At 43.6% G+C, this 13,193-nt stretch overlaps 1 protein-coding gene across 3 annotated transcripts in view; it reads left to right on the plus strand.

Moving 5' to 3' along the window:
* The first annotated feature begins 389 nt into the window (after nt 1-389).
* Nucleotides 390-13,193, plus strand: part of kcnab1b (potassium voltage-gated channel subfamily A regulatory beta subunit 1b) — a 29,253-nt gene continuing 16,449 nt past the window's right edge. Inside the window, exons 1-2 of one of the 3 annotated variants that reach the window (XM_028427103.1) lie at nt 600-692; nt 5,578-6,072. In XM_028427103.1, coding sequence (XP_028282904.1) covers nt 5,858-6,072 — 215 coding nt within the window. In that variant the 5' untranslated portion in view covers nt 600-692; nt 5,578-5,857. Of the gene's footprint in view, nt 693-4,753; nt 4,885-5,577; nt 6,073-13,193 lie in introns of those variants that run through there. The other 2 variants (XM_028427104.1, XM_028427102.1) reach the window with 2 other exon arrangements.

Here is a 13,193-nt window from a genome sequence, read left to right on the forward strand (position 1 = left end):
GAAATATCCCTGCAGCTTTGTTCGGCTTGCCTCACAGACAAGCAGGCTTCAATCGCTGGAGCCAGCAGGAGCTCAAACAAAGGCTCCCTTTGTCTTTTAATTTGTCAATCATCTAAGAATAAAGTTGACATCACAGGTATGGCACACAGAGATCTTTCGCACCCCCTTCCTTCCTTCCCTGTTTGATAACAGACTTTATTTGTGTGTGTCTGTGCCTGTGTGTCCGGCTGTATTGGCTTTGCCAAACCACATATGCACTTTGATATATTTATGGAAATTGTGTCAGGGTATTACTGTAAATCACTCCGTTAGCCCTGAGCATGACAAAAATCTTCTGTTGCCCTACATGACCAGTATTCCTGCTTACGTCTAAATATATTGAGAGATTTGCTAACAAAAGAAAGTGTCCGCGAGTGAGACGAGCCTGATCTAAACATGTATCTGAAGGCAGCCTGCAGTGAGATACCTGTTCCCAGGCAGAGAGGGGGGCCGAGGCTGGAGCGCTTTCCTAGTTCCATTCAACAGAGGCAGGGGTCTGGAGTCAGGGTGTACCCCTCGAGCCCCACCACCTGTCTTCCAGGGAGTTTTGAAGCCTGCGTACCTCGAGAGCAGCAGAGTTTGGAGGAGCTTCTTCATGTGCACAGTCATTTGTTTCAGGCATGCCCCCAACCGTGTGCCAACATGGTTTACAGGTAGGATATTGCTTTCTGAAGAAGAGTGCATGCTTGGATAAATGTTGAGGTTACATTGCATCAAATTTGGGTTATCATTCTGCAATGAGGTGCAACTTTTAGCCATCTGCTCATGTGATTGTGAATCGTCTGTCCCCTCATGAGGGTAAACAGCAGCCTGTTTGTCAATTCAATCTAATTTGTATAATTTATAAACCACTGGAAGTTAAGATTAAACTTTAATTCTACTCAGCAGGGTCCCCGTCCTGTTAAATACCTAATGCTTTTATCACTTCCTGATAAGAAAAGACTCCTTAGCACAGCAAGATCCACTGCTAAATCCCCTCTGTAATTAGAGTTGACGTTTCAGACACATGAGGCCACCATCACAAAGAAACTGCGTCAGTCCTCAGTGGCAGGTTACAGTATGGTGAAGGAGGATGTGCATTATTAATAAAAAAAATCCCAGTGTTTGTGTTGATGGTCGCAACAAACTGAAATGCGTATTTATTATACAATACATTTTATCAGTGTGGTCTCACAGTGGTCCACAGGAAGAGATAAGACCTCATCTGACCTCTTTATAACGTACCGACACGCTTTGAGGGGGGGATATTGTCACATTCTGACAGAGAAAGGCAAGCTGTCGACTTGTTTCCAGCCCATCAAAGGTGGTTCCAGACTTGCAGGCCTTTAATCTGAATCTACTGTTTTTAGCTGCCTGGGAAGTCATCTGTGGAAAAGGGCAATGTCAAAAAATACCTGCCAGGCATTTTGTATCTGTGTGTGTGTATGACTGGACTGATTTCAACCCATCAGGTCGCTCCTTGTTGTCGTCACCCTAGACCAGATAAAACACAATCATAGCTGCCAGTAGCTCCTTGTAGGAGGCTGATTGGTTCGGCTGTTCAGCAAAGCATGAAGCCTGGCAGTGGATTGTAGTGTGATCTCAGAAATTTGTGAGGATTTGTGCTGCCTCACAGGGGAGGGGGGTTTATTGGTCAGAGGTCAGATACAGGTGATGTCCCTGTAGTAGTTCCTTTGAGGAATCTCTTTCATGGAGGATGCTGTTACTTCCTGCTTATGTACTCCTGCTTGGGTCTGATCAAGGCTCAAATCTGTGTTTTCCTACACAAAAACGTGATTTCTCCATTGAATGGAGCCCATCTGGTGGACAACTCCAAACTGTGCTTAGCAGCCGTTTATCCTGAGACAATCTGTGGGTGCACAAACCTTTCATCAATACTGACTCTATGAACCACTGGGTGTTTCAGCATTAGAAATGAACAGCCTTGTATTCACCTCCTTTTATCATTCAATATATACACTAAGAGGCCAAATGCCTGCTAGGCAGGCACATAAGGTCACTAGGCATCTGTAGGGGCTGACACAATAAAGATGTCAGCATTCATCAGTGTCACCATATTCAGGATATTCCAACATAAGTGAGGTTGTGGCTGTGAGTGGTAGAAGCTGGTCTGGTAATGATGAAAATGATGATACTTGTAGGTGACTGTGGATGAAGGTCGATTTACTTGTGGATGATGCTGCATTTCCTGTTTAAACCTTATGTCCTCCCTTCAGATTCAGAGTCCTGCTCTTGCATGGCCGGGAGTGAAATTCATAGTGCTTAATAACTGTGACCATTATGTCTACAAGGAGTGAGTGCCACCCTATTAGGGCAGATTAAACAATCAGTGCTGCCTCTGTTCTGCTGTACGCACGGTGCCTCACAATGACTTGCACTCCCTGTGTAATCTGCAGCACACGGAAAAACTGTGCACGCTTACAACGAGGAAGGACGCTGGTATAAATGAGGAAAGATAAAAAATAGAGTAGCAGATAGACAAAAGATATGAGGGGAAAAGGAGAATAGAGAGAAAGAATTGATGATGCAGAGAGAGGTGGGTCTGCTGCAGCAGTGACGTCACAGACTGCTTGGAAAGGTTTCCCCCTTTCATTATCTCTCATTTTCTCAACAGGAGGTTAGTGCTGATAAGGAAAACCATCTATTACGGACAAAATAGTCCTTTGAACATGAGAGTAAAAAGTGTGGCAGACTGTTTACAGGGTTGTAATTATGTGACACAGAATCTGATCTTTGTTTATTATAGCAGTGTCTATTAAAGAAATTCACTGATATCTCTATAAATATATGCACCAGATTCAAAGGCCGTGCTCTCAAGTAACGCTGACAGATGCTCCAAACAGTTGGAAATCCAGGGTCGGCTTTATTGGTCTGCATCATGGCTTCTTATCTCAATGTTTGCACACTCACCTCATGGAGGTTTGTGTCTTAGCAACAAAAGTTTCAGAAGTCTATTATAGGTTGTTCTTGCAGCAATTAAAGCCGTGCTGTTTGCCTCAGGGTAACAGGATTATGGACCCGTTGGGGATTTCCAGCTGAGAATGTACTTGTGTTCTACTTGACGCTTTTGACTGACATACTTTAAAATGGGATCAACAGGGAAGGAAAATTAAGCCTTGAAGTTAATGGTGACATTAAAGGGATGTCTGCAGCCTTATCCAGCGGCAGCGTTCTGTTTTCTGGAGCATCGAGGAACAACACGATCAGCCCTAAACAGGGAGGCAATGTGGCAGATGTGGACATGGCTGTGTTCCACCAGCTTTACCCATCAAGATCAGTTAATTCATTGTGTAGTCATGCACCACCAGCCAGTGAGGACAGCGTTGTGCTTTATAATTGGCAGGGACAGCTGGTCAGTTTCTTTTGGATGCAAGGGTATCTACAGGACACTGTAGCACTGGATATAAAGTTTTTATAGCTAAAAGGGTGAAATGATGCCTGAGCACAGAGGATGGTGACTCTGTTTTGTTGCTGTGTTTGAAAACACAATCTGTCTATCATCCCTGATGTTTAGTTGTACAGTAGTACCTCTCTGACTGGCTGTTTGCAGTAGCAACAAGCTCATAAGACAATAAGACAAACACATTTTTACCTGTAGGACTAGTGTCATGTTGGAGGGGCCTAATTCACTATGTTGTCTTTTAATAATTTCATTAGCTTAAAAAAAACTGAATCTGAAACATTAACTTCAAAATAATATAATAATATAATGAGACACATTACATGAGGTTGTGTCTTATGTGAGGCTGTATAAAAGTCTCACCTCCCACACCAAGCAGCTCCACCTCCCAAATGCTCCTACTGACCCAGTATCTTCTACATTGAAAGTGACAGGGTTCTCCTGAGCTGATTTTACACGTGTCCACTGTTATCAGATACAATCATAACGATCTAAATAAAGCTGTGTTGGCCTAGAGGTTTCGCGGATGTTCACTGAACCCTGAAATCCTACATTGTCACATTACAGTGACTCAGTGGGGGAGGAAAGTAAAAGACACCGGTCTGCTGGAGCACTGGTCCCTGCTTTATTTCACAGTTCATCCGGTCTGAATTTAAAAGAAGTCAGTGGGTCTTCTATACGAGACTCAAATAATTTGTGATAGTTTTTACAGTATTGGACACTGCATGACCACAAGTAAAGAAGGCAGGCAACATAAAGTGTGGGAAACGATTCATAAGTGGAGTAAAGGGTAGTAACACATGCTTTAATTTAATTAACCAGCCTTTGCATTCTGCCTGAGGTGGATCTGGTTAAGTAAATATATACATATTCCATTCAGAATGTATCTCTTCCTCTCTCTCTCTCTCTCTCTCTCTCTCTTTGTGGCGCCATAATGAAAAACACTGCAGTTCTTTCAGCCAGTCAGTCTCAGCCTGTATAGCCAATACACACAGCCTCCCTCTCTCATTCAGCCACTGGCTGGCTCACTCGCTCTCTCTCTCTCTCTCTCACTCAGCACACGCTGCGCTGCTCCTCGCCTCCTCACTGCATCTGTCCTCCTCTCCCCGAAGTGAGGTACCATGCATCCTCCTGTCTCTTCTTCCCGTTTCTCTCTGCTTGTCCATGATCATTCCATGGTCCCTTTATCAAACAGAGCACTCTTGCTGCAAAGCCGGGTTCCATAGAGAGGCTCTGCGACTTGCTCGAGGACTTTAGAGACGGGACGAGACTCTTTGGACAGCTGTGCGGAGACGCTGCTTCTGTTGGGATGCAGATCTTTGCGGGACCTCTGCTCACTGTCTGACACCGCTTGGTCCTTTTTTTTTTTGAAAGTTGCAGGAGAGGGACACATCAATCAAGAATCTCATCCTTGTTTCTCACAGAGAGCTGGAAACACGCTGTGTGTAAGAACACTTGTATCAATTTGTGTGTGAGTGAGATGGAAGTGAAAGCAACCAGAAAACATTTGTGCATGTACAGTCTCAGGCATTTGAAAGATTGGCCTTATTTTTATGTGTGACACAGTGTGATCGTGTATGTGATGGTGTGTGAGAGCGAGCTTAATGTGGTGGTGCAGTGTTACTCTCCTCACTCCAGGTGTTTGACTAAAAGGCTTAGCTGCGGTTGGAGGGCAGCACAGACTCCCCAGACACCCGCAACCCCTGGCAGCCAGACAAAACCTTTTACACACCCTGAGGGGAGAGAGAGAGGGAGAGAGAGAGAAAAGAGGCAACAAAAACAGAGTTTCTCAACAGAAACCAGAGTGAGAGTTGGAAAAGTGTGGAAAATCTAGGAAGAAGTGAGGAAAATAAAAACAGGGCACACGTAGAAGGAGAAAAATGAGATAGAAAGACTAGAGAAACTGGGGCAGAATGGTGCTCATCTGACATATTGCCATTGTCAAAGGAGCTTAGAGGTGCGAGCGGGAGGAGTTAAACTGGGAGGGAAACAGCACAGCAAAAGCAAATGCAAAGGTTTTCTCACATCAGAATATTTTTTTTTTACACTTCTCATTTGGACGACTCTTTCTAAGCGACTCATGCAGCACCTCTCCTCCATCCTTCTCCCTCCATCTCCATCCTCTCCCATGTTTTCAGGTGGAGTCAGACTGGCTCAGGATCTCCGTCTCAGCTCCTCACACACTGACCAGCGCCGCACCACTGATATGTCCAATCTAGATGTAACATTAGCTTCTTCTGAGTAATCTATCATTAGTACCAACTGTGATTTCCATATGAGATTCAGGCAGAACTGGCCTGGACTTTCAGCTTCACATAGTTTTACACAGAGGAAAAAGACTCTTAAGCACTTTGAGGACACAAACCAACAAATCCTTCTTTGAGTCAGAGCAGCTCTAGTGGCCTTTTGCCATCAGCCATGCAGGTGTCCTTTGCATGTACGGACCACGGGCTGAAGGCTCCGCGTAACGGCGAGCACAGCAAGCAGAATGCCACCAGCCCTAACACAACCAGCCAGGCCCGCGCCCGCTTCCGCACTGTGGCCCTGATAGCTCGCAGCCTGGGCTCCTTCACCCACCGCTACCACCACAACCTCAAGGAGTCCACCGCCAAGCTCACCGGCATGAAGTACCGGTACGTAACCTGATGTTGATGGGAAACTGTGTGAAAGCAGAGTCAGCCATCACTGCTCTGCCCAGTGTGGGATATGAACACCTGTCACATTTCTGACTGTGAGGAAAAGACAGAAAACGCAATATGAGAGCAAATGGTAGGAAAAAGAAATAAAGACACAGTACATGAGCAGTGACAGGTGATGAGTGGGATGGTGTGTGTGTGTGTTTTCTGCAGATTTATTGGCAACAGTTAATAGTGTCTGTGGCAAACTGAGCTGGGACGGTTTTCAGACGTGGGGATTTAAGTGAAAATGCAATGACAGATTAAATAATATAAAGATAAATCAAAAGTTTTATTCAAAAATATTAGGTCTGGACTTATCACTGTGCTTTAAATCCTAATTCCTTTATTTGCTGGGCAATAAATGAATTGAAATCTTATTTAATTGTATGACAAGATGCCAAAAGATACAAAGAAATCATCAGTTACAAAGATTACCATCCTAGTATGATGAAAATATTCTACAAATATAATCAATAACCATGCACAGTTTGCAGCAGTCCCATCAGTGTTTACAAGTACTGATATCCTGGCAGGGAAGCAGACCAAGTTGTGGTGCAAAACATCTGTGCCAGCTGTTGCACTGATGTGCGAAAGAGACTGGTGGCAAATGTGGCTGCACAACAAATGCTGCTCTAAATGAAATGACATGAAAACAAAGTTGATGTCTAATTTAATCAATCAGGAAAACATGATGTTTTACCAGAAGAATATATTTTTCCTTTTTGTGGTAGGAGTTGACAGGAGGAGTTTGTACAAGACATGATGAGAAATGATTACCTTTGATATAGATGCACAGCAAACAAAATGAAAACAATAGGATGTGTTAATGGTTCCACATTTTCACTTTATAACCTATCCTAAGCTTAATATAGCCAAATAGACATGTACATATACATCTCTCTTAGTTTTTTAATTAAGGACTCACTGTTAAGATTTTCTTTCACAGTTCTCAATGACTGGAGTGCATTCTGGAAAGTGTGACAGTAAAGCTGCCCGGCTGTAGAGCTCTCCATGTGTGTCTGTGTGGGAGTTGTAACACGGCTGGGCCAAGTAAACAATGCTCTCTTATCTCAGTGAGTGGGCTCTTAACCCAGACCGCAGGAGCAAAATAGTAGCTTTCACCTCACACTGTTAACTCACTGAAGAGGGTGACATCATCCGTTACAGTGTCAGGATCAAGAGAGAGAGACAGGGAGGAGAGGATGATGGGAAGGAATGGAGTCAGACAGGAGGAATGAAAAGAGAGAGTGACAGAGAAAATTGGGTGCACAGGTCAGCTCACAGAAAAGGAACAATTAGCAGAATATGGACGGATTGAATGTGGAGCGGCCTAACTTGATATGTGCCGGCTTGTCACACAATCTCATCTCGTTTCCATAACAACATTGAAATGGCCAACTTCAATCAGCTCTCAGTGTTAAACAAGCCTGGTGACTCCATTGTGTGAACTGGTGCACATTTGTTTTTTGTTTTTTTTCCATTAAGCAAGAAAATTGATTTTTGTTCTGCTACAAAAGTTACCACCAACAACAAATCCACAATCTGATCAGAATGTGGAGGATGTTAGCATTAAAGCCTCCTCCAAGCCCTCAGCAAATCCCCTATTTTCAAATCAGAGAAGCAAATATTGAAGGAAAAAAAATCTCATCTGTCACATCCCCACTCTGCTCCGTGTTTGTCCAATATTTTTTTCCCTTTGGTACTGTATTTCATTCCTCTTACTCAGAGCTGTTCAGTTAAAGTAGAAGCTCCTATTGCTTTGGACACTATCTGATAGGGAATCTCTTTCTCTTGAAGGGAAGCCAAGTCCACAGCGAAATCCATGTTGTACAATTTCTTTGAAGTTTTTCCTCTCTGCGATAACACGCTGAAAAGATGTGTGTGTGTGTGTGCAGTTGTAGGCGTTTGCATTGGCACTGGCATTGGCACATTGCATTAAACACATGAGTGCATGTATGTGCATTTTGATGTGCGTGGCATCGAGGATCCACAGTGGGAACATCTGAAGGCGTAGCAAGTTGAAGCTGTGCACAGAGCGAGCGAGCGAGCATAAACTAATAATATCACCACCCCCAGCATTTTAGTTGTCATGACGATCCAAATATAGCGTTGTTCTAAATGTTGGTGTCCCCCAGTTGCAACCTTTTGAGGATGTTTGACCTCTTCCTTATCTTAAAAGCTACAAACCAGTCCAAAATCTGTGATGTAACAGAAGCATGCTGCTGCTGCTGCTGCTGCTGCAGATTATTTCTGGGTTCTGGTAATGAGCCTCTGGTTGCCTGGATATAACTTTATAATGGTCATTAGGCAACAGAAGGCCTTTTGACAGTCGAGGAGGTTTGAGGAAGGTTCTGCTTGGTTGGTTCAGAGCTGCGCTGCAGATGGGCATGCAAAGATCCCTTCTGTTGGTTCCTCAGCTGATGCAGGCTTATCAGTGGCCATGCAGACAGAGAGAGAGAGAGAGGCTGTGTCGCCAAAATGAGTAATGCATAAAGCAGCTATATGAAGCACTTTCTTGTGGTTTCATACATTTTTAAGTATTTATGTGGAACAGTTAAACATATGCACTAATTCAAGGTTTGCATATTTCCATCCATATTTTGCCTGTAAACAAGGGTGGTGCAGTGGTTAGTCACCTCACAGGTGCTGGTTCGATTCTCACTCGGGAGTCTGTGTGGAGTTTGCACATTCTTGTGCGTGGGTTTTCTCCAGGTGCTCCGGCTTCCTCCCACATTCTAAAGACGTGCTTGTTAGGTTGTGAGTGTGAAGTCAGGTCTGTGTATGTTGCCCTGTGATGGAGTGGGGACCTGTCCAGGGTGTACCCTGCCTCTCACCTGTAGATAGCTGGGATAGGCACCAGCCCCCCGTGACCCTGCACTGCAGGACAAAGCAGCCTTAGATGATGGATGGAATTTAGACTGTGATTCTGCCTCCATGGCGATGGTTCAAGCCTCCCACAGAAACTCAGCACAGCTCTTCAGAAACTTATGGGTGATGACATCAAGGATGCTTCGCCCGATCTATGGGTTCTAGAGGATACACCTGTTGGATCTCTTACTACCTGGTGTTATACAGCTACAACACAATTAGGGATGCAGTCTTATTAATTGGATTTAGGTTTTTGTGCAGCTGTAGCAGCACTGCTAGTGACACAAATAGGAAGCTCCAGTTAGTCCAAAATACATAACACTCAGTGTCATACTTCCATAGTCTGCATACTTCAAAGAATACAGACACAACTATCTAATGTTTGCTGTCTGCATTTGTCCCATCCCCAGTGCATGCACACATGCACACAGACACACGAGCAGGAGTAGTTAGGAGCTTCAGTGCCTTGCTCAAGGGCACACCAGCCTGGATGTGGATCAGAGTGGATGAGTGCTGCTCACCCTCTGCAGCTGAATGAGTGATTTTGTTTGTGGAGGAAACTGTAAGAGTTTGGGTTCCATTTGTTGCAGCAGCCTCCGAGCGATTGTCACTCTTACATTCATGGATGGGTCTGCCACGCCTCTAGCTTGATCCTTTTAATTAAAAATATGTTCCTGTTCTGAGCCCCCTCTATTAAAGTAACCAATGGGCTATCAGACCCGGGCAGCCAAACTGCTGGTGTAAGTGAGTTCTGCTAAACGCTGTCATTTTTTACTGCAACAGTGGAGAATGGATTTCTTTGCTCTTATGTCATCTGAACTGAAACCTAAACATTGCTGACACCTTGTATTACATTATTGTCACACAGTCAGAAGCTGAATGTTAATCGGCTCCTTTAGGGACATTTTTGTTTCAGCCGTTTTTACATGTGAATCAGCATGTTTCTTTTTTTACACTCATTAAGTGGGTATGGATGCAGTTTAAACAGCCACAGCGAGTGCAACCTCAACATTACAGTTTATTATTCAGCTGATGTGGATGCGGCATCATTATCTGCTTTATTGTTTGCGTGTTTGTACTAGCAGTGAACCCTGGGTAACAGTGAATGTGTGCAGGTGTGTGTGCTTGCATGACTTCATGCATGTCTGGAGCCCATCATGCTGCTTTAGCTTAGAGACACACTGCTTGGCAGCATGTTTCCACTCTCTGACTTGCTGTTTTTAATCATACATCAAAAAAATATTCATCAACCTTCAGTAAAATGGATGCATTTTATGTTCCAGCATCCTTTACTTGAGTGCTTGTCTCAGCCATCCTGTGCTGTGATGTGTAGGTCTAATAATATGAGCCAGGGTATTGCACAACAGGAGCTCCACTCTGCCTAAAGACCAAACAAGCCCCAGAGGATAAAAACCACACAATCTCTCAGTTAAAAAAGATGGGAAGTTTGCTCTTACTGCATTTTAATTAAAGGTCATAACTAAAATGATTGTCTGTTAGCATAATGATACAACTGTGTGTTTTCCTGGTTCCTAATTTGCCTCTATAAACAGACTCACGCAAATAATTGAAAGGATAAAACAAAAAAGCGTAGCTAATCTAAACAAAATGACTACAAAACAATACTCGCTGCATGAGATGAACAAATAAAAAAAATCAGATACACCCATAAAATCAATCAGAGCCCTAAATTGTTACAGTAAACTGTAACACAAACTGATCTGATTGCCTGCATATCCATCATTAATTTTAGTAATCAAACCGCAGCTCTCACTTTAATCCACAACATGCTAAATTTCAGATCTGCCCACATGTTGTTTTTAATACAGGGTCAACCAGCCAACCCATAGCTTCAATCATGTGTCTTTTTCTGAAGCTGCCATTTTGTGTGAAATTATTTACCCATCAGTCACTACAGCAGAAATAAAACACAGGAAAAAAAAGAACGGTGTGTACTTGAAATACTTGAGTGTGTGTGTGTGTGTGTGTGTGTGTGTGTGCTGCATAAAAATAATAAAAACTGATACAATGTTGACTTTGGCCCTGTGGAAAAACAAGTCCACACACTGGCTCTTTATTACACACACACACACACACACACACTGTGCAAACATGCGGGTTGTTTAGGGCCCTGTGGGGAGCTGCCTGTCATTTCTTATTTCCTATTCTGTGTCATATAGAAAGCTTTATCTGTAGAGGGAGTGTGATCTGCTTAGACTTGGGGCTTGGACTTTTCAACTTTGCCGGCTTCAGTCTGTTGCTGGAGTGTCTTGGTCTCAACTATCAGAATGATTTCTTTTTCTTTCATATTTATTTTATTCATCTCCTTAAAAGTGCTTGATTTTATTTCCCACCTTCTTCCCGCTCACGCAGCCCTTTTCCTCCTGTATAGTATTATTTGGTAACAACATCATGGCTGCCATCAAGAGAGCTGTGGGAACTGAGGAGGTGGGTGTTGTCTAATCCCTCAGCCCATCAAGGTTGGTTTGTGTGGGTTTGCTCGGTCCACATTAATCCCCTTGCAAGTGAGGAGTTTTAGATCTGTTTACTCCTAACCTTGAGAAAAGTGTTTTCAGAAATAAACCTTAAGGAAATAAATCATAAGAAATCCTCCAGTTTGACTTTGAGTGATTTTTAGGGGGGAAAAACTCCTCTTCTCAGGACATTCTTAAGCATGATATGTTAGCCAGATGTTCATTTGATATTTTTACCTCAGCTGGAAACCCACTAAGAATAGAAGATGCTACATATACAGTAGCAGGATGTTCATATGTGGTGACAGGTTTGTGTGAGGGGGCGTCGTCAAATGACTCATTTGTCATTTTACTTCAAGGCTTCTTTTGGGCACCATCCAAGCATGAGGGGCCGAGCCGTACTCGCTGGCTTGTTTATGCTCCTTGTTCGTATAGACAAGTCTCCTTTATGTGTACGTCCTCTGTTTTTTTCTTCTCTCCCACATACACATGAGCACACATTTTCTCTTTGCTATTCATTGTCTTTCCTTTGTTGCCGTAGTCCTCTGAATCACTACCTTTCTTGGCACCCGCCTCCCCAACCTGGACAGATCTATTAATGCACTATAGCAGGGTAATAATCAGGTATGTGGCCGATGCTGCTGCTGCTTCCTGACTCCCCCTGAAAAAACAGCGTGGACGACAACATAGAAGCGAGGCAGCTGAACATGAGCTTTGTTTTATCTTAAAGCAGCATACCAGCCATAAATAAAAAGTTTGTTTTTATCCAAAGAAAGCCAGCCTCATTTGGAAATGGAATGTCCCTGCCAGCTTGTTTATTGTGGGGATAATGTGCATGCACAGAACCAATGAACACCCAAGGCACATGTATATACAATTTACAACTGTTCCAGGCATTAAGCAGACACTTTACTTACAATAAATGCAGCTGGGAACATTCCTCAACATCAGTGTGTTTTGTCCTCACTTACCTCCTCACACACACACACACACACTGATTGAGTCAGTAACACACTTTTAACCTATCATTCTGCCCTTCCCCCACACGTTCATAGATCAGAGCTCCTACTCTATAATACATCAGAGAGACGGAGTATACAATATCCAGACTCCTCCACCATATTACAGACACGGATGTGTGAGCAGTGAGATTGGTCTCTCCTCCTGTCACACTGTTAAATACGCTATATATCAAAGAATCCAGACACTCATCAAATCAGTCCGTATTTATATATAAATGCTTTTATTTATGTGTTTTGCACTTGGTCCAGTCAAACTACCGACTTTATGATGCATCCCTGTGTTAGGCACCTAATTGAATTGGCTGAGGGCACTGCTATATCCAAGCACAGGCTTGAATTAGACCGCCTTCATTTCGATAGGCACAAAGCATTAGTCGCCAGGCAGGAGAAAAAGACTGCTGGCATTTGTGTTACAGCCTCATTTGTTGTAATGAGTAAATGCCTGCAAACTGAGCAGGCGGCACAATCCCCAGCCCGTAATTGGAGGTTGGTCCAATCCCTACTTGCACGTATTCTCCCTTTCCAGATCAAGCGTTAGAGCATGTGGTCTGGAGTCTGACAGAAGAATATGTCGCAATTTCACAGCGTTTGCTTCATATCATCTGCACTGTCGGCTGAGGGTGGCTGCTTTTTTTCAAGGGGTGGGGTCTGTCGATCTCCCCCTGTCACAGTTTTCCTTCACCTGCAGTCCACATTCATCCATCACGCTGTG

The sequence above is a fragment of the Parambassis ranga genome, chromosome 17, assembly GCF_900634625.1.
Source record: "Parambassis ranga chromosome 17, fParRan2.1, whole genome shotgun sequence".
Taxonomy (NCBI): domain Eukaryota; kingdom Metazoa; phylum Chordata; class Actinopteri; family Ambassidae; genus Parambassis; species Parambassis ranga.